This window comes from Lissotriton helveticus, chromosome 5_1, assembly GCF_964261635.1.
Source record: "Lissotriton helveticus chromosome 5_1, aLisHel1.1, whole genome shotgun sequence".
In the NCBI taxonomy this organism is placed as follows: Eukaryota; Metazoa; Chordata; class Amphibia; order Caudata; family Salamandridae; genus Lissotriton; species Lissotriton helveticus.
In genome coordinates this window covers 58,119,260-58,140,632 of record NC_136065.1, presented here as the reverse complement: position 1 = coordinate 58,140,632, position 21,373 = coordinate 58,119,260, and the positions used below count along the sequence as shown (strand labels likewise).

Below are 21,373 nucleotides of genomic sequence, written 5' to 3'. Positions count from 1 at the left end.
GTAACATAAGATTTAAATTGTTGTTAACCTCTTTTCCTCTCAGGCTGCTACAAAGCAATCAAAAGTCTATTATGGTTGTCTATTGACCGGAGTTGAATTGGAAGACGTTGGTGAGAGCATTCTCATCATGCTTCTCTTGCCTGGTGCCACATGAGAACTTCCTAATCTACTGGACCTACAACCTTTGTTTGTGTGGTCCAGGTTGTCAGCATGTGAATGATCACAAGTGGGAATGTATGTAGATGTGACCTTGTATATGTGTCAAAGTGTAAACCTGTTGTTTAACCCCTTCCACGCTCATGACGAGCCCGGCTCGTCATGAAACATGGGAATGATCAAATCCCAGCACAGGAGGGGAAAATGCATAGCATCGATCTGGTTAATGTTGTGTGGTTAATCCTGGTAGAAGCTACATAACAGTGAGAAGCTGGCACTGGTGTTGTCTTTTATTTCGATTTACGTGGCTACGATGCATTTACCAAATCAAGGGGTTTTCATCAAACGTTTATTTTGGGTCCAACCCCATAAAACATGCATGAACAACAAAGTAATACATATGACTGCATCAAGATCTAAAACCATGAGAAAAAAGGGTAAAACAGTGTATTGCACAACGCATATACTCCAAAGTGAAAATAACCAAGAACATGTATGAATCCTCAATATATGAATTGCAACATATATTACAACATTGGATGAAAAAGAAAATACATTTATAAAATTGATTCCATTAAATATTTTTTTTTTTAAGAAAAAAAAGCTCAGCCTGCCTAGGTTCAAGTTCTTACTGAGGTCTCAATAGTAAAGGGTGTGCATGACTCAATAATACATGTGATGTTAAATCAGTTCATTATGAAAAGTATTCTAGAATACAGTTTGGGAAGTTTAATTACTGGGAATGCCCATGTCTGTTCCTTAACATCCAAGCTGCAGAAACGTATCTACTCATAGCAAAGACTATTTGAGGGTCCATATTCCCCGTAGTACCTTGGGGCAACTCTGTAGTACCTAATTCCTGAGTTTAGTCAAAGTGGTTTTGACCCATGTGCTTCTTCCTTTTTGGGATAGGAGAGAAAAAACTAATAACATTTCTAACTCTATCCTCTTGTTCCATTACTAAATTAATGCGGGGGATAGGTTCAAACATTACGTTGAGATCCTCTGCAGTGATCAAAGGGAGTTTTGATGGTTTATGGGACAAAAAATAATTGAGTTTTGCTAGAATTATAGACTCTTTGTGAGAGCTTCCCGATCGATTATAGATGTTAAACAAATGAATACATGAACTATTAGATACAATGATAATCAACCCACATACATCCTCACAAACAATAGACATTCTCCAGGTAGATGCTTCAACACTATAATTAATAAAACCATATATATTAATAGAAGTTAGAGACTAGGTCTCCTGCAACAAAATAAGGTCAAATTGGTTAATAAATTTGACCCAAACAGGATAAGTGTGCAACATTCCAGGAGAGCAACTGTAGATCAGGTGACAAATCTAATCCTTCTTCAGGGGAATTTGACGGTTGTGGCAGGGAGTGGGCCATGACAAATCTTGGAATGATCGGATGGGTGGAAAACGGACTCTTTTGGCCAAGGTCTCTTCATCAGGCAATGATGGTTGAGATTTGATTCAGACAGCTCCTAGGTTTGCGGATGCTGTAGTGTCTGTAGACGATGCAGGTTCATGCAGGTTCCAGGGTTCAATGGTAGTTTGAACCAAAACTGAATCATCGTCTGTAATGGATTTCAGCTTTATTTTGAAATGAATGTTTGAGCCTGATGGTGGAAGAGACCATATCCTCATTGCCATTAGTCCTTCAACTAGTTCATAGCCTTTGAGTATAAGCTTGATGGAGTCAAGGTTGTTTACATGGCCTGCCAGGCATTCACCTGAAAGTATGTCTTTGTTGACTATTGCACTGCATCAACTGTTAAAATGAAACCAGTAAATGGTTTAGTTAATGAGTGACTCTGTGCCCTCTTTTTGGCCTGGTCTCATATAAATCACTGCCCTCTCTTCAGAATTAAACCTAGGAAATATGGCAGGGCATGTTTATTTAGCAATCGCTGCCACAGACCCTCTAACTGTTGGCATCTGAAATTATGAAAGCTGGTATCGTCAGCTCTGAGTCTAATTGAGCGAATGAAATTCAGAACCCTGGAGGACTAGCGAATAGCTGTGGAGGGGGCTGGCTTGATTGACAGCTGGCATGGGAGATCAAAAGATCCCTTGGATGAAGAGACCTTTCATGGATTGGAATAAAAGGGTTGCTGCCATCTCCCTTGTCATATGAGGGAGGATTTGTATGGCAGCATGAAAGGTCATGGCTATCTTGTAGGGTCAAGTGCCCAAGGGAGTCTGTCTTACCAGGGTCTGGAGCTCCCAAAATTCTCTGATTAGCATACAGGGTTATAGCTGAGGTAATACATTTCTGAAAACCCCTACACTTGCTGTTTAATATATAGAGATTTCTACTCTCTTTACTGCGCAAGGAGAGTTGGGTACTCTTTCACTTTCACCTTTGGGTGCACAAGGAGCATTGGGTGCTCTTTCACTTTTACTTTTGGTGATGGTCATTCTGTAAAAATGGATCCAAATTCACAACTATTTTAATGTCCTTTTGTCTTTTGATCTTCACAGCCTTGAGAAAGCCCCAGGCATACCAGCCCGAGGGGGCGAAACCCGGGTTGCCTGATTTTGAAACTGTTATTACACATTAAATATACTTATCTTCAAATAAAATGTGAATGTCACATAAAACGGATACAACTATGATCTATTATTGAAAGGAAGACACTCCTTCTTGGTCTTGATTCAATGTTTAACTTTCACAACCTTTGACGAAATTCCATATCAGAACTAACAAAGATAAGGCAAAAATCAGAAGCAGCACTTTACTATCTCTTATATAATTTTGTATGTCTGGGTTCACACTATTTGACAAGCACCTACCTGTTTCTTGTTTCTTAAAGACGTAAACAGCCAATGGAATCAAAATAATCCCAAGTACTGTAAATAAGGCCGGGATGAGAAGACGACTTAAAACACACGAAGACATGTTCTGGTAGAAACTGTCTGGAAAACACAAAATAGACATCACATTTATTTCATCAGTCGAAAGGTAGAGCTAAAGCACTGCTAATGGTTTATCTTTTTACAAGAGTGGAGAACAAAATAATAATATTAATCTTTACATCATACTGGTGAGCTAACTACTGATAGTATTCGATGCAAATGGTCGATATTCGACCACTGAACTCTGTCCAGTGCTCTTTCCAGCCTAGATGTGATTTGAGGTCTGCATGACGGAGGTGCCACATTTATGCCCAGAAAGTGCCCTCAGGAGATGGAGCAGTCACAAGCCAATTGGTTATTTGGGTCTCTCCCTCCTGGTTAAATCTTCCTGCAATGTGGGGCATGTAGCAATAACATGATTCAATATTCTGCCCCCCTCCCAGGATGGAGGGACCCTTCTCGATGTGTGGAGCTTGGTAGCCCACCCTAGAGGTGTGACTACCTGAGAACTACATGCCCACGGAAAAATCAGTTAGGCAACTGTTTTCCCTTCTTTGTCCCTGTTGCCAACTTGTCTACTACGACGAAAGAGCAGCGCCTTCCATGTGTGTACACTCTCTGCTCTTCAAAGATTGATTTTTCTCTGAAGCTCACCTTTTAGGCTAAGACCCAATTTGGCTTACCTACCAAGAAGAGATTCAACCTCTTTTCATGGCAGGCCCTTGTTCCTTCGTGGGAGTCATGTACTCTGCTCCCAGGAAGTTAGAAATATGTCCTGAGGCCAGCAACCATAAACGGCTACTGGAACCTTGGACAACAGAGTGGCACCTTTCTAAAGTTGCCTTTTACAGAAAAGATACATTAAATTAGACTTAAACATTAAGTCGGAATTAATGTCATGATTCTTTTGATACCTTGAAGTATCATTTTTAGTAGACCCATTCAGAAGTTAGCACTGTTGAGTTCTCAGCATGTAACCTTGCACTCACCAATGGGGCTACTAGTTATGCTCACGTTAAAAACTGCAGTTTATAGTTTTTACTGAGAGAACATGTAAAAAACACGTTCTGCTGTTTCTAATAAACTGCACCTTGCCTTCCAACTTGCTAGGTGTGACTTGGGGTAGCTCATATATATTAAACAGGTAGATTTGGGCTTTGCTATTACTGTAAATGGCACTGTTGAGTTAGTGATTGATAAACTGCTCAGCCAACCTGCAGTGGCAGGCTGGGAACTGGGAATTAGTTTGTCACACTTGTAGTGGCACAATAAGTGCTACAGTCCGCAAGGAACACTAACTTACAGGTACTTATCAGTTAGTTAACTCATTATATTGTGGGTAAGCCTATCAGGCATGTTTGTTTTAAGGGCTTAGGTACCGCCATTTTGGTCTGGTTGGCAGGACTCAGTGCACTCTCAGTGTCAACCAAACCAACAGCATCATCAGTCCAAAACTTTGGGGGTGATCATGCGAAAAGAGTTGTTTCCTTACACATGAGTATTAATGGGTGTAAATAATTTCCCCATTTTCCTGACCACATGCATCAATGGCCCCATCCATCCCAGAGTTTTTACTCCTTCCTGTGCATAGAGACTTATATAGAAATCTGCAACGTAGCCTGGCCCTACTCTGGTGAACCCACCTGGAAAACTCACCATGCCAGGCAAAGTGAATCACTAAGCTTGGTCACACGGGTTGGAACCTCTCCAAAAGAAGGACAAATCTCTGTTGTACGGGCACCAAGACCTGAGAGATTACCTTGTGAACATTGTCATCCATAATAGACCATAAGATACCAATACAAATGTAGGTCAAGGGTATATCAAGTTCTTCCAATTCCTCCATTTCATCAGCAGCAATTTGCCTTCAGTCCTGACAAATATAAGAACATAAAAACAATACTGAAACACTGGGCTCCTTCCACCCTTTACCTATTATCAATGTGGACGCCAAATTAGTGGGGGTTATGCACCTGTTGGGTAAAGAGGATAGTGCAGGTTTTACTCCACAGGGAATTGCAATCTTTGCTGCTTGGCACAGGTGCAACATTATCTGCATTCGGACAAGAGACACTATGCTGTTGCCTCACTTAACCTTGAGAAGGCCTTTGATAGGGTTGAATGGGACTATATCCATCTACACAGGAAGTGACATCACTGGATTTCCCATAATCCATCTGCACAAGAGGTGAAATCATTGGATTTCCCATCATCCATCAGTACAGGAAGTGACATCTCTCCTCCCTTCTCCCAGAACTACTTAATGGCGGTTGCAGCACCAAAGACAACCCTGTCTGCACCCATCTGTACTTGGACAGCACTTCCCATCTCTTGCCACTACCCTTTTGTGACTCTCTGTGCATTCAACCTTGAACAACCCTCCCTCTACACACTGCTGCCTCACTGTACCACACAATACCACAGAAGATTTTCATGTGTTTCCTGCATGTTTTCATGCACTTACCCACACCCAACTCTCATTTTATCTGCACCAACAGCATCCAACACCACACACTCTCGCACTTGCACTAACACTTACACAACACTCCTCACTTGTACGCATTCTCCTCAACAAACAATTAATCACAAACATGCTAGAGAGATCTAGGAAGAAGGACAACACCCATACCTACTTATCCTCATGGAAACCTGACTGAGCCCTGAATCCACACCTGACATAAACACAGCCACCCTTCTCCGTGTACAAGACCCCCAGGCAAGAAAAATGACACGGAATGGCCATCATCCAAAGAGCACCATTAGTTGTACCACCTCCATAGACACGCCATCCTCCATCATGAAATAACTGTTGTTCAAAATCCACATCACAGCCAACTTCACCCTAAGCTTTATTCTCATGTACAGACCAGCTGGACTACACACCAACTTCACTGACTCCATCACGGACATCATTGCACCACTCTCCCTCGACGCTAGCAATTACATCCTACTAACATACCTAAACTTCTGGATGACCACAACAACCCCAACACAAAAGCACTCGCTGAAGACCTTGGCAGCCTGGGCCTCACCCAACATGTAAAGGGACCTACTTACGTCACCGGACATCTCCTGGCCCCTATTTTCACCACCTTCAACAACGTCAGAGTTACTGAACCAACAACAGTCTCCTGTCCAGACTGCGCTCATCAAGTTCCGCAATCCTGTCCTGGTCCAATACACATGCACCACCACCAGACCAGAATGAAACCGGTCCTCGGAAGCTTGTTTCCGGTCCAGGGAAGGCATGGCTTGGCAGTTCGGGCTGGACTGTTCCCATGAGGCACAGGGTCAGACTGATTTGCATATAGCCATCTCTGAACTAGGGTGGCAGAGTGGGCTAAAGAACGGTGATGGATTAAACCCAGATCTTTTGACTGGGTGTGAGTGTTTGATTGATTCAGATGCTCCGTCCATCACCACCCCCTTTTGTACCGCTTTTGGCCGCCATAAGTGTGGCAGGGTATGCTCAGACGTGAGTCCCTTGCTCACTTTGCCACTGGATTCAAGCAAGCCGGGCTGACGACGGCTGGAATGCCAGAAACCGGTCCTCGGTAGCTTGTTTCCGGTCCAGGGAAGGCATGGCTTGGCATTTCGGGGTGGACTGTTCCCATGAGGCACAGGGTCAGACTGATTTGCATATAGCCATGTCTGAACTGGGGTGGCTGAGTGGTCTAAATAACGGTGATGGATTAAACCCGGATCTTTTGACTGGGTGTGAGTGTTTGATTGATTCAGATGCTCCGTCCATCACCACCCCCTTTTGTACCGCTTTTGGCCGCCATAAGTGTGGCAGGGTATGCTCAGACGTGAGTCCCTTGCTCACTTTGCCACTGGATTCAAGCAAGCCGCGCTGAAGATGGCTGGAATGCCAGAAACCGGTCCTCGGAAGCTTGTTTCCGGTCCAGGGAAGGCATGGCTTGGCAGTTCGGGCTGGACTGTTCCCATGAGGCACAAGGTCAGACTGATTTGCATATAGCCATGTCTGAACTGGGGTGGCAGAGAGGGCTAAAGAACGGTGATGGATTAAACCCAGATCTTTTGACTGGGTGTGAGTGTTTGATTGATTCAGATGCTCTGTCCATCACCACCCCCTTTTGTACCGCTTTTGGCCGCCATAAGTGTGGCAGGGTATGCTCAGACGTGAGTCCCTTGCTCACTTTGCCACTGGATTCAAGCAAGCCGGGCTCAAGACGGCTGGAATGCCAGAAACCGGTCCTCGGAAGCTTGTTTCCGGTCCAGGGAAGACATGGCTTGGCAGTTCGGGCTGGACTGTTCCCATGAGGCACAGGGTCACACTGATTTGCATATAGCCATGTCTGAACTGGGGTAGCAGAGAGGGTTAAAGAACGGTGATGGATTAAACCCAGATCTTTTGACTTGGTGTGAGTGTTTGATTGATTCAGATGCTCCGTCCATCACCACCCCCTTTTGTACTGCTTTTGGCCGCCATAAGTGTGGCAGGGTATGCTCAGACGTGAGTCCATTGCTCACTTTGCCACTGGATTCAATCAAGCCAGGCTGAAGACGGCGGGAATGCCAGAAACCGGTCCTTGGAAGCTTGTTTCCGGTCCAGGGAAGGCATGGCTTGGCAGTTCGGGCTGAACTGTTCCCATGAGGCACAGAGTTAGACTGATTTGCATATAGCCATGTCTGAACTGGGGTGGCAGTGTGGGCTAAAGAACGGTGATGGATTAAACACTGATCTTTTAACTGGGTGTGAGTGTTTGATTGATTCAGACGCTCCGTCCATCACCACCCCCTTTTGTACCGCAGTCTGCAGAAATTAGAACATTATCATCTGAACATAGCAACAGCCTTCTCAAAGCCGTCAAGACGGTCAACAATTGGATCACCTCTTGCCCCTGTCAAACAACAGTTGGTATACAGAGAAATTCAGACTGATGAATCCCCCCTACAAACAGCTGGACAACAATGGACGATGAGCCAAGTCCATACAGGTTGGAGCACATTCAAATCTGCTCTGGGATGCTGCCACCAAATGGTCCAGACCATCACATCCACTGCTCTGGTGGAGCACATCAAAGCCAGCACCAACAGAATCAAAGAAATCTTAACCATTGTGAAGGATTTTAATTCACCAGCGGCCTCCTCCAACTCGATCACCACTTCAAGGCAATCTGCAACAAGCTCTCTCAATTCTTCAGCAACAAAATAACTGGCATTTACAGAAACTTCAACACGCCACTGGACCCAAAAGACCTAGCCAACACCTCCCGATCTTATTGATAAAACCAATGCTAACCTCATGGCCCATCATAACCCCATAAGAAACCGCTACCACCATGAAGTCCATCCACATAGGGTCCCATCAGACCCCTGCCCCACCACACCTACTCGAAAGAACTGAAACCCATCAGTGCCATGCTCACACCCGTTCTGAATGTCTCCACCTCTTCCACGATCTTCCCAGTTGCTAGGAAGCACTAAACTGTCCTCCCACTGCTGAAGAAACCATCTCCAGACCCTTCAACACTCGCCAATTGCAGGCCAGTCTCCCTGCTACCATTCCCGGACAAGGTGTTAGAGAATATCATAAACAGATGCCTCACTGAATACCTCAATAACCACCAACTCCTCAACACCCCTCAGTCTAATTTCAGATACAACCACACCGTGGAAACTGCCCTCACTGCCACCACAATAACATCCTCATGACTCTGTACACAGGAGACCTTGAGGCACAGATGTCTCAGGCCTGGAACCACTTCTGTATATATGTGGTGAGAGGTATCTGATATAGTGATCTGTAGGTACCTGGCTTTTCGGGATCTTAGTTTAATTTTAAATTGATAGTCTAGAGGACGGGATGGTTGGAGGGGGGCTGCAGGGAGATGGAGGAACTATATGAGGGAGGAACGTTCAAGACAATTGAGGAGGCCAGACAAAAAAATATATGGTTGCACCAGGCCATTTATTGACCTTTGCTAAATTGAAAGCGCGTAGGTGCTGGACAGGTTTCCTAGTTGATCTCCAGAATCAAACCATTAACACCATAGAAGAATTACTTAGATTTATGGTACAAGGTGATGGTGTGAAATAGGACATATCCTCCCTTGACAATACAAGCTAAATGAGAGCATGGCGTTGGCAACCCATTTACAGAACCTAAGGGGGACAGGATACTGGGATACCATAAAAAGGCGTCTAGTAATGCTAGGTTTTGTCTCATACAGTTTATTATTCTTCATTGTTGATATATAACCCCATGTAGACTTATTAACTCTACTTAGCGTAGACAGGGGAATGTCCTAGATGTAGACAGCCTGCATCTTACCTACTGCATACCGTATGGACATGGTATTGCTGTAGAATAATGAGCCACTAGACTCAGCCTGGAGGTACCTCCATAAAGATGTGTTTTTTTGCTCAATAAATATAGCTCTGAATAGTATGTACTGATGATAGGGCTCCCGAAGATATTTAAGTCTGCCGTGTATGGCACATACCCTATCAGAAAAGGACCTAGAGCCGCCACTGATATTGACTTCGAGTTAGGTGTCCCACTCAGGTGGTCCACCCTCCCGAGCTGACTTTTCAAGGGGTCAGAGTCGGTGCTTTACGTGATAGGGCTCTGCTGCTGATTGGACAAGCATTTGGCGAGCACCTACTTGCTACTTTATACTGGGATCTCTGCCTAGTTATTGTTTTTATAAGATATTTTATTGATTATTTTTTTACTTTAAATGCGCATCAGCAACCATTGATACTTGAAAGAATTGACAAATGACAGAGGATACAGGTAGCATCTGCCCAACATGTGACACATTTGTATATTGTACCCGTACCATAAATGTTACTCATTAGCAGTTTTAGAGTGATTAAGCCCATGTCCCCAGACTTTAACATGCTTCTCTGGACAACCTCTTGAGTTATACGCAAATTGTTCTGCCTTGGCACAATAGCCATTCCATGAGTCCACTCAGTCAAAGACAGGCTTATGGGGATTTTTAATGCTGTGCTTTGTCTCCCTTGCCTATGAGAAAGTGCTTGGCTACCTGGCTTGCCTTTTGCCTCTTCTTTCATCCATCAAACATAGCAATACCATTCTGGGTTCTGGTACTATGTGCCTGTTGACAACCTGTGATGAGGTATCGCATATTCGGTTCCAGTATCGTTGTATAATGGGGCAATTCCATATATATGGAAAAAAGTTCCCTGGTCCCCCCCATAGCGCAAAGAGCATGGATCTAGACCCGGTCTCATCATGCTCAGTCTGGTGGGGCTGTAGTATACCCTATTTTAGTATTTAGTTTGTATCAAGTGACCCTCATATGGACACAGTGAGCCATTTTGGTCTCTACCCAGTCACTCTGCTCCAGCACACCTGCATCCTCCTCCCATTGTTTCTTGATTGCCGACTTGGGGTCTGGAGTGTTGATTACTAGCATTGAAGAGATCTGGAGATCCATTTGCTGTCTAGCCTAGCCATCAAAATGCATTCCTCTTGGAAGGTCTTTGAGCTATCTTGGTGTATTTCTAGTGCATGATCTAACTGTAAGTAATGTTCTAATTGTGTTTTCTGCGTATTGTATGTGTCTGTTCGCTTTTTGTCACTTGACCCAAAGCTATCGGGTATCAGAGCGCTTTATATGAGCACCAGTTACTTACATAAGGATACATTCATTTTTGTCAGGCATGGGAAGATTAAGTGATTTGTCCAGAATCACAGGTTGTTGAGTGTTATTGCCGAGATTCTAACCCGGTTTGCCACATATTTAGCAGTCGTGCTAGTGATATCATTTTAAACGTAGCCTGTGCGTATCTCTGGTTGGAAGAATTCGTAGACCCCATTTAATACCGTGGAATTTTATGCCCACGTTTTCTGTACGCATGGGATGTCACTATTTAGCAAACATTTGTGCCTGGGTTTCGATCGCAGAGGAGATTGAAAGGTGAATTTTTGACTCACGAGAACCTGGGCTTCTATGGAAATTCACATAGGCATATTATCAAGGCCCCTATCGCCGCTTTAGCAGCAGTTTCCTGCCGCTAAAGCAGCGATAATGTTATCACTGTTCTTAATAATATGGCCCCAAAATCTTTGCAGAGGTCCCTTGAGTTCGTTTGAAAGCTGCATTGAGTAAACATAGCTTTGGTAAAGACTGGAGAGTTTAGAGCTAAAGGTACATAGGTTTGTGTAGGGGTAGCCTGTGTAATTGAAGTAAACTATCAGAGTGATTCCATTTACCTTCGGAGTCCATTCGGGCCTGGTGGCTGGCACTGGACACTGACGGGCCCAGACGGGCTTGCCTTTGGCGGGTTCATGCTGCATCCTTCCTTCAATGCATCTGGCCCGGGCCGTTAGACAGTGCACTAACAAAAATGGCGGCTCTAGATATTCTGAAGTAGGAACATGGCTGGAATGCGGGACTATGTGCAAAGAAGCAACATCTTATTTTAGCTGCTTCCTCCTCCCAATATAGAAGAAGAGCGAATGATTATGGACAGCGTTAAGGTCAAGTACAAATCAAATTCATTTTAAAAGACATAAAATGAGGTAAAAAGCGATCTCATTTTACTTCAGAAACTCCCTCGGTCCCCGCCTGATGCATAATAAAGTCCTCTATATTATCATTGTTGCTCTAATAAAATGTTTCAGGTTTAAAAGTCATAGTTATACTACTCCTACATCAATAAGGTACGTAACTTTTCACAAATTGTACTTTCAGATGCAATTTGGTCAGCTACTCACCAGTGATATGGACTGTTGACTGCTTCCACTGATTCAGCATGGTGTTTCTAATGCAGCAGGACACACTGCTGGGATGACCATTGAAAATATAAGTCACCTTAACGTGAAACAGGAGGCTGCCATCCATAGCCTTCACTTCCGTGGATGAGGATATATTATTCCCGTTTTCATCTTTCCACTGTGCTTCTGGCTCAGGATACCAGCCCGTAGATTCACACACTATTGGGATTGCTCCATTTTGTAAGTCATCCAGATAGATTTGCAGCTTGGAGCCCATACCTGGAAATGAATCAATAGGCATGGTGAAGGTTAGGTGTGAACTTACTGCAGTGAATGGCAGATGGTTGAGACTTAGGGTCTGATTAAGAAGGCGGACCCATCGTCTCCCACAGTGGGACTACCCGCCTACAAGGCGGCGGTTCCACAGGGTGTATTACAATGCGGCCGCCACCAGAGCAGCCACACTCGCCATAGATTACATTGCGGCGGGTGCTGCTGGATGCAGCACCCGCCACAGTGTAAAAAATTCACTTTTTACATTTTCATGCACTACGTGGTAGGGACCATGCGGTGCCTGCCACATGGTGCAGGAAAATGTAGGGGGCACCTTAGATGTCCCCAACCCCAAAACTAAAGTGCCTGAGTGAAAGGGGGCCCCCCTTTGGGCCCCCAAAGTCCATCTCCGCCAGCCTTTTCATGGCGGGTGAACGGCCATGGAAAGGCTGGCGGGATGGACTGTTGTAATCCCAAGGGCTCTAGGAGAATACGAGGGCATCCCGAGGACCGTCCGGCTGTCAGATACTTGGTGGTAGGAGGATCCGACTGCCCTGGTACTGCCCGCCATCATAATATACCGGGCAGAAAATGGCCTCAGGATGGTTCACCGCCATCGTTATGTTATGTAATGTTATGTAACTTTTATATAGCGCACGGCTACTCGATATGAGTGTCCCGGCGCTTTCCACCTGCAACTCGGAGTAAAAATAACACAACACAGCTAAAATGAGGAAAGAAGCACCAGAGGAAAACAATAAGAGCAATAGACAATGAAAACAGACTAAAGATTAAAAAGCCAGGTCTTGAGGCTCTTCCTGAACTGGAGCAAATTGGCAGTGCTGCGGAGCGAAAGAGGAAGCAAATTCCACAGCTGGGGGGCTCTGCAGCTGAAAGAACGCCCTCCCACGCGGGCCTTCCTCACCCGCGGGACCACCGCTTTAAAGAGGGATTCCGAACGCAGGGAGCGGACTGGACGATAGAAAGCCAGTCTCCACCGCAGATATCCAGCCCCTGATCCATATAGGGCTTTATGCATCAGAGTCAGGGATTTAAACTGGATCCGCTTCCTGATAGGCAGCGTTATGACCCCCTAAGTACTTAAAGACGTACTCATATCACGGTTGGTGTACATTTTCAAATAGGAGTGGTGATATCAAATGAAGTGGTGCTGAAATACCTGTTGTGCGTTAGTTGACTGCGTATAGTCCTCCCCACTTGAATTGTATTTTTTTTATTGCCTGTCCTTATGGACGCAACTCAAAGCTTCATCTGCAAAAGGCACTCTGATGCCTTAGATCATTACAGCTTGCCCTGAGATTGAAATATTGTTGATATGTGAAATGTCCCAACATGCAAGGCCCTTAGGTCACATTGCCCTAGCCATGCTAATGTGCATTGTCTTTTTGTCAACATTAGTACATGGTGCTTCGTAGCAGTTTATCCCTAAAAATGTGTCCATGTAAAATACACAGAGGTGTAAGTCTCAATACATCAACTGGCAGTGAACAGCAGTTAGCATCATGTTAGGGTGCATTGAGATATGTGTGGTGTGCACTTCCATGCCACTGATGCATCTATAAATCGGTTATCAATGTTCAGCAGTAGTTGTGCTGCAGTACCAACATAGTTGGATGTAAGGATATAAGGTCAATTGTCATGTTTCAGTTTTTAATTGTGGTGTTTTGTGAACTCAAACTTCAAGTGGGAGAAACAAAACAGAATTGGATTTAAGGCTCTCTTAACTAAAGACATGTAGGTGTGTATACACACAATAGGATGTGATGTTGAAATATTGACACATGCACAGCAATTTGGCAGTGTCAACGCATCTGGAGCATCAACATCTAAAAAACATGTATCAATACATCAATCAATCAATCATTCAATCAGGGGTTTATAAAGCACGCTACTCACCCATGAGGGTCTCAAGGCACTGGGGGTGGAGGGGGAGAGCAGCTCCGGTTCAGTCGAAGAGCTAGGTCTTGAGGTTCTTCCTGAAGGTGTGCAGGATCAGGGAGCGCCTGATGTTAACTGAGGGCTTCTCCAGGTCCTGGCTGCGATATAAGAGAAGGCTTCCGCATGCTCCATTTCTGTGGATGCAGGGGGTCTCTGCCAGGGCTAGATCGGCGGAGCAGAGGTTCCTTTTGGGTACATGGAAGGAGACTCTTTTGTTGAGGTACTTGGGTCTGATGTTGTGGAGGGATTTGTAGGCGTGGCGAGTCGCAGCCTTCATCCAGGCTGTGACATCCTTCATTCCTTCCTGGAAGCAGATTCTGGTGTCTTCGGTGTTCTTCGTGAGGGAGAGGATGAGTTGGGTGTCATCGGCATATGATACTATGCTGAGCCCATGCTGTCTGATGATGGCAGCGAGGGGGGCCATGTAGATGTTGAAGAGCGTGGGGCTGAGCGATACTTGGTGTACCCCACTGTTGATCTCTGTGGGTTCGGAGAGGAAGGGAGGGAGTCTGATCCTCTGGGTTCTGCGGGAGAGAAGGGATTGGATCCAGTTGAGGGCGGTTCCTTGTATCCCAGCCTCTGGCTGCGAGCATGCAATGTGAGACAGTGTCAAAGGCTAGTAGGATAAGGGTTGTGGTGTGTCCCTGGTCGTGTAGCATGTGGATGTCATCGGTGGCGGCGAGGATGGTGGTCTCGGTGCTGTGGGTGCTGCAGCATCTGGACTGGGAGGAGTCTGGGATGGAGTTCTCTCCAATGAAGGTGGTCAGCTTTGTGTTTACGAGTCTTTCAGTGACTTTGGCAGTGAAGGGAGCACAGAGATGGGCCGGTAGTTTTTCAGGTCCATCAGGTCGGCCGTGGGTTTCTTGAGGAGGGGCTTGACTTCCCTCCACTTCCAGTCATCTGCGAAAATGCCGGAATTGAAGGAGGCGTTGATGGTCCATCCTGGTTTGGGTGCAATAGCAGCGGCGGTCCTAAGGTAGATGTGTGGTGGGCAGGGGTCCATGGGGGCTCCTGAGTGTGTGTTTTACATGGTTGCAGTTATGTGTTTGAGAGTGGTGAGACTCCAGGTACTGCCGGTCAGCTCGTTGTCAGCGGTGGGAAGGGGGTGGTGTCCGGCGTCTGTTAGCTGAAATTGTCACAGAGGGACTTGCTTTTCAGATGGAAGTAGGACCTGAGCTTGTTGCAGAGTTCCTGGGATGGTTTGACATACGTGGCTTTGCTGGGGGGTTTGGTGAATTGCTGTGTGACGTTGACAAGTTTTTTGGCTTTGGTTGCGTTGGTGTGGATTTTGTTTTTGATGAAAGTCCGCATGGTGTCTCTAGTGTGCTGGTGGTTTTCCTCCAGAGCGTTCCTGGGGTGTTCAGGTTTTCTGTGATTTTCTGGTTTCGCCAGGTTTTCTTGAGGCATATGCAGGAGTGCCTGGCTTCTTGGAGGTCGGTGGTGATCCAGGCAGCCTTCAGGGGGTGTTGTTTGTCAGAGTGGCGGAGGGGTGCAAGCTTGTCGGTGTAGCTGGCGATGCAGCGGTGAAGTTCTATGGCTGCGAAGTTCTCGTCGGTCGTGGGGATGGGGGTGTCGTGGAGGAGAACGGTGTTGAGGTGTTCCTCAGTGATCTTAGTCCAGTTCCTACATTATGTGATCATGCAAAAGATTGGGTTATGCATCCAGTACATGTACAAGTAAGTTTTGGGTCTTAATTCAAATTAATTCTGTTTGTATTTCATATCATCTTTGTGAGAGGCCAATTTACTGAACCTAGGTCTCGGTCTCTTACAACATCTATCGAGGGCAGGGAAGGAGAGGGGACCAACACCGCTGGGGAAGCAGCTGGCATTAGTGGTCCCTGGGAGAACTGGAAAACTGAGGGGACAAGCGACTCAGAGGGGGACAGGAGTTCCCTGGAGGAGTCCGGGCAGGAAACACCTAGCTCAACATCTTCGCACTCCTGCAGTGACTCCACGGTGTTGGCGGACACAGGAAGTTTGACATCTGCTACTTCGTCTGCCACACCCAAACCTGTGTCCACCCTCCCTGCTGCTCCCCAAACAGGTATCTGGGCACACAAATCTATGAAGACAGAGTCTCCTTTCCCCCAGGCACTGCTGCCCCTGCCGCTGTCTCCCCTACTGCCCTAAGTGTGAAGGCCATCGTGCGACACCGGTCGGTGGGTCAGTCTGCTCTCCTGAATGCCCTCCAGGATCATGGCAACAAGTTGTCACAGGTTGTTGCGTTCCCGGAGGGTGTTCATTCAGATATGGGTGACCTGCACATAACTGTCCAGTCTTTTACCTCCACAGTGAAGGCAGCCATTCAGCAGTACCAACCTTCCAGACCAGCTCCTGTACCTTCCACCACCACCCTCCCAGTGCCCCCACCTAACCAGAGCACACACACACACCAGAGCACACAGGCACCAAGTCATTCTCATGCAGCACTCAACAACATCACTCAAAGCGACACAGACACAACACACCATCTCAAAGCATACAAAAAGCATACATGACATCACAACAACAAGACCATCACAGGACACTCCGAAACATAAAGCCAAAAAACATGCATCAACATTGCATGCCACAGATTTCTCACCCCCCAAGAACTCTCCCATCCCCACACCTCATCCCAAAGCCTCCCAAACACTTACCCTGGCTGCCTTGGACCTCGTGCCTGCCACAACTGCCCGCCGAGTTAAGAGGGCTGGGTTGACCAAAGCTTCCACTCCCACCCACCCCCCTGAAAAGTATGGCCACCTGCAACCACAACAGGGGAGGCAGCGGAAAAGCCCCCCACCCAGGGTGTACCACCAGATCTGGGAAATCTCCCTTGAAAGAAGCACCACCTGCACCACTATCTGGGAAGAAGGAAGCTGTTGTGGCCACCTCACTTCTCCCTTGGCCCAAGATGCTTTGTGGATATTAGATACCCAAACAAGTGAAACCCAGCACTCCACAAGCATCATGATCCACTGAGCCTTCCCTCAGCACTTTTTCATCTCCCCGTGCCATGACCCCACCTGGTCCAGCCAGCCCTCACCCTCCCATCTCCAGAGATCCCACTGAGTCAGCCAGTTCTCCCCCTCCCATGTCTAGTCCTCCCACTACTCCAGATAGTCATTCCCCTCCCAGTTCCAGTTCTCCACAATTTTAAACCAGACTCCCCCTTCCCACCCCATTCCTCCCTGAGCGGTGCCTGAACTGCCCATTTGATGCCCCTATCCTTGGGAGATTTCCATGGCAGTGGACTGCGTTGCAAGTTAGTAGTGCAAGTTTTCATGCACACAAGTGAGGACTCTATTTTGGACTGGCCATTGGCCTTTATGTTTGGTACTTTTCTTACAGATACAGAGTTGATATATTAAAGATATATTTTTGTTTCAGGGCTTTGTCACTGGCCTTGCTAATGATGCAGAACAATGTATGTGTATATGATCACCTGTTCCATGCTCTGAATGCAACATTCACAGTAGCATGTACTTGATTTGCTGTTGCAGGTGTTCCCGGAGGTTACAGCGACAAATGTGCTTATTGAGTCAGAGGGTTATTGGGGCCATGATGCTTATCTGTGATGGTCTACTCTCGTCCTCGTCATTAATATTTCGGGGCTCTACTTTTATACACATGTCATATTTGGATCCTAGACATCAACAACAGCTATTTAGATTTACACGATGACTTGAGAGGTGGACAGGGTGCATCATATGCGAGGGATCTATCTTGTAAGCACCAGTGTAGGTGTGAGAATTATCTTGGAAAGGCATGGCTTCACAGTCACATGGGTACATTTACATGTGTGCACTTGACTACTCATTCATTGTGATTGGCATGTCAAATGCTGAAGTATTATTGTGTATATGCCCTTGAGCATGACCCTTTCACACATGTACGATCCAGTTAATGAGTGCCTGTTTGTTTACATGCTCAGACACATGCAGGAGGTTGTATGCACATGTTGAAGTTGTTGCCAGAGCAATGTGCAGTGTGTCAGTGTGACCTCACAGTCCTAGGGTGCACCTACTTGTGGGCCACATCATTTGTGAGTATGCAGAGTGTGTTACTCCAATGTGTGTGGTGGGAGTTTTGGGATCAGACATAGCTCTTGCTTACTTTGTTCTCACAGTGCTGACTGACTCTGTCAAACATATATGTGACTTTTGCCATACATTGATGTCACATTACACGCTATCTACCCCACTAGATGGTATGCAAATACATACTAGTCCTGTACACAAATCCAATCGCTGTAACTCTACTGTGTGCTGTTACAGTGTACCTGTGACCCCTGCATGACAATACAGTCGCAAGAAGAACATTTGAGGCCTAAACAATGAGAGATACTCCACTATTCCTTTTGCTCTGTACACTTCTCACCTGTACAATATTCCTGTATACACCACTTCACTCAGCAATATTCCACTCCATGTCAGGCCAGTGTTTGACCCTACCCACCAATCCATAGTGTGAAACTACACTTTAGGAGAATGATTTGTGTCCAAAACCATTGTGCCCCTCAGCACGGAATCCCAATATGATACGTGCTATTTGGAGTCTACTTAATTGCAGTCATGGGTAATCCTGTATTGTACAGATGATTTAACGGCACAGTCCTCTTGTCCCATGCACATGTGTTTGCCTGAGTTGTGTAGCAGTAGGTGATAGCAAAAGTGTGTAGATGTTTGCTGAGGCACTGCCATCCAGCCTGTGTGGGAAGTGATCTATGTGCTGTGATGATTTGTAATGTTCTTGTTGAAGGTGGTGAATTCAGATATGTCTGTCCCTGAATTTAGTGGTGTTCCCACACTGCCTACTGTGCATGCACTGCTGTCCGTGGCTGATGCACTGTCCTTGATAAGTGTGAGGCCCCCTGATGTTAAGATTAGATTGCTGTGGGATGTGCTAGGATGTGCATATGTTATGAAGTTGTTGGGGAGGGATGCAGCCTTTGGCTTGTATTGGCTCTTTCTACAGACAAGTGCACATTTCTGTTATGATGATTTTGCAGGACATTGTGCGTAAAAAGTCTGTGTATTTAAATGCATTCCGATGGGTGTGTATTTGGTACTGTTCAATAAGGAGTCTTGTTTATTTTCTGGTTTTGTGTGCACAACTGTGGTATGGCCCCCTATCTTTGAGCAGTCACTTGTCAGGATTGTACCTGGGGATGTCACCTGTGGAATGTGTTGGCAGATTTCAAGTCCGGGCAGAGACGGTGTAGTGCCACTATGCGCCTCCACCCCCCATAATAAATATTTTGTTTAAAAGATTTAACACCTTGGCTGCAATGGCTTTTCCCGTCCTGTGCTGATTGATTGATAATCCCATTGTTCATGACAAGGTCAGCTCGTCATTAGCACAGCTCCAGTGTACTGCATGACGAGCTGACCTTGTCATGAGCATAGAAGAGGTTAAAAAAGACATTTACCTCTATTGTGGCATCTCTGGGCTGACCTACTCGTCCTCACCGTGGTCTCTTCTGCAAACCCCTACATCAGACATACGTTTCGGTATGACTGCATGCGCAGTCCTAAGAGGACATACATCTGATGTAAGGGTTTGTCTCGATGCACACACTTTGGGGTTATATGTGTCATTGGTTTATGGAGAATTTCCTTTTGCTGAATTATGCAGTCTGTGCAGTCGGATACAGGAGAAATTATATCTTTTCCAGGGAGGACTGGTAGTAGATTAGGCTATCCCCTCTTTTCCTGCACATGGCCATGCTGTTGGACTTCTCTTGGGGTGGTCTGTGATACATGTATTTAGCAATTGCGTTGAGTTCTGCGTTAGATAAGACAACCTTGACCTGAGCTCAGAGATTTGGAGATACACACCAGGGTGTAGCATTGTGTAGCACGGAACTCATAGGAGTACATTGGCACCTGTAGCAGAGATTGTCCCAGGTGTAGAGCTGGGAAGGTGGTCGATGGGTAGTTGAGGGGTAAGTGTGAAGGGAATTATTAAGTGTTACTGTCAGGGAAGATCACCGTGGCAATGGCCAATGGCACACACAAGACATATTAGTTAAGACAAACAAAGTGCTGGTCACTGTATGCCTAATGACAGGTCAACTCATTCTGGTCCAATGTCTTACTTGCATTGCTGGATCATAGTGATACTGCACTGATGGTATCTTTTGTACAATTTGAATCTCGGTGCCACACATGGATTAACTGATGTTGTAAGTGTAGTGTCATATGTGAGACCTCTTACATTCCATGAACATGTGCTACCACTTAGTTCTCCATACATTTACTGCACTGGACCCTCTTCTTTTGAGTAGTTTACTTGTTCTCATACAGTGTTGGTGACACATAGTTTATGGAGGAGGCAAAGTAAGGGTTTGTGAGCTGTATCAATGAGTTGATATGCAGGCTGACCAGTTCCAAGGTTTGTAATCTGCACAATGACTATTTATTCAATTACTCACATTTATTCACATGAGTGGAAGGTAGGTGTGAGGAACAAGAGGTTTGTCATGGATCTAAGGTCAGAGTTCACTGCTATCAAGAATGCCTATTCATGACACCTTGGTATTCATTCAAGGTTTTCTAGTTGGTGCTACATTTAGAGAGGGTTTGGGGAGTTCAGTGGAGTGGCAGGGTACTCAGTGTTATTGATGTACAGCACACACTCACATGGGGTAATTTAGTGCAGCAGTACACAAATGAGACAAATGCACACTGGTGTTTACTTTCAGTTTTCAGTTTGAGTAAAACATATTCAACAGTGTTGCATGGTATGGCCTGTCATTATGTGGTATGGTGCGCCATTGTATGTGATGAAATGAAGTTATGGCCTGGGACTTACAGCCAACTGATTGGTAAAAGAACACGCAGGTAAATCCATTTCTTAGTTATACCATTAGCTGAGACTTATTTTTCTCTTGAACAAATTTGACAGTAAAGCTGTACTTCGTTTATAGATTTCACGTTGATGTACAATTCATCACACACTAAGAAGGAGTTATACGACCCTACAATTGTGGTAAGACACGTATAGGTATCATAAATATGAAGAAGACATAATGTCCTCCTAGGCATTAAGAGTAACTAAGTTTCTTTTTTCTCTTTTTTCCTTTATCTTTTCTTTCTCTTTACAGACCCCTGACGAAGGGGCGTAAGCCCCGAAATGCATTGGGTTTTTAGCACTATTATGTTTTTCATTCCATGATGCTATTGTGTATATTATTTCTTTGTGATTAACCACATTAGTAAAATGTGGAGTGTTATTTGTGATGATAATTATGTTTTGAAAAGAATGTGAACTCTGTGATGCTTTTTCTTGAATATTTGGATAAAATTGTTTAACAAGTAATATTGGAGGATTTGAATTTCTTGTAGTGCGCACAAGAGTCCTGGTTACCTTAGGTCCCAGGCCATAACTTCATTTGATTTTCAGTGAGCA

At 45.4% G+C, this 21,373-nt stretch overlaps 1 protein-coding gene across 1 annotated transcript in view; it reads right to left on the bottom strand.

Annotated features, from left to right (window-relative positions):
- Window positions 1–21,373, bottom strand: part of LOC144752948 (butyrophilin subfamily 1 member A1-like) — a 450,376-nt gene that overhangs the window by 384,639 nt on the left and 44,364 nt on the right. The window contains exons 3-4 of the mRNA XM_078640758.1: window positions 11,745–12,023; window positions 2,966–3,088 (exon numbers count right to left, since the gene is read on the bottom strand). Coding sequence (XP_078496884.1) covers window positions 2,966–3,088; window positions 11,745–12,023 — 402 coding nt within the window. The remainder of the gene's footprint in view (window positions 1–2,965; window positions 3,089–11,744; window positions 12,024–21,373) is intronic.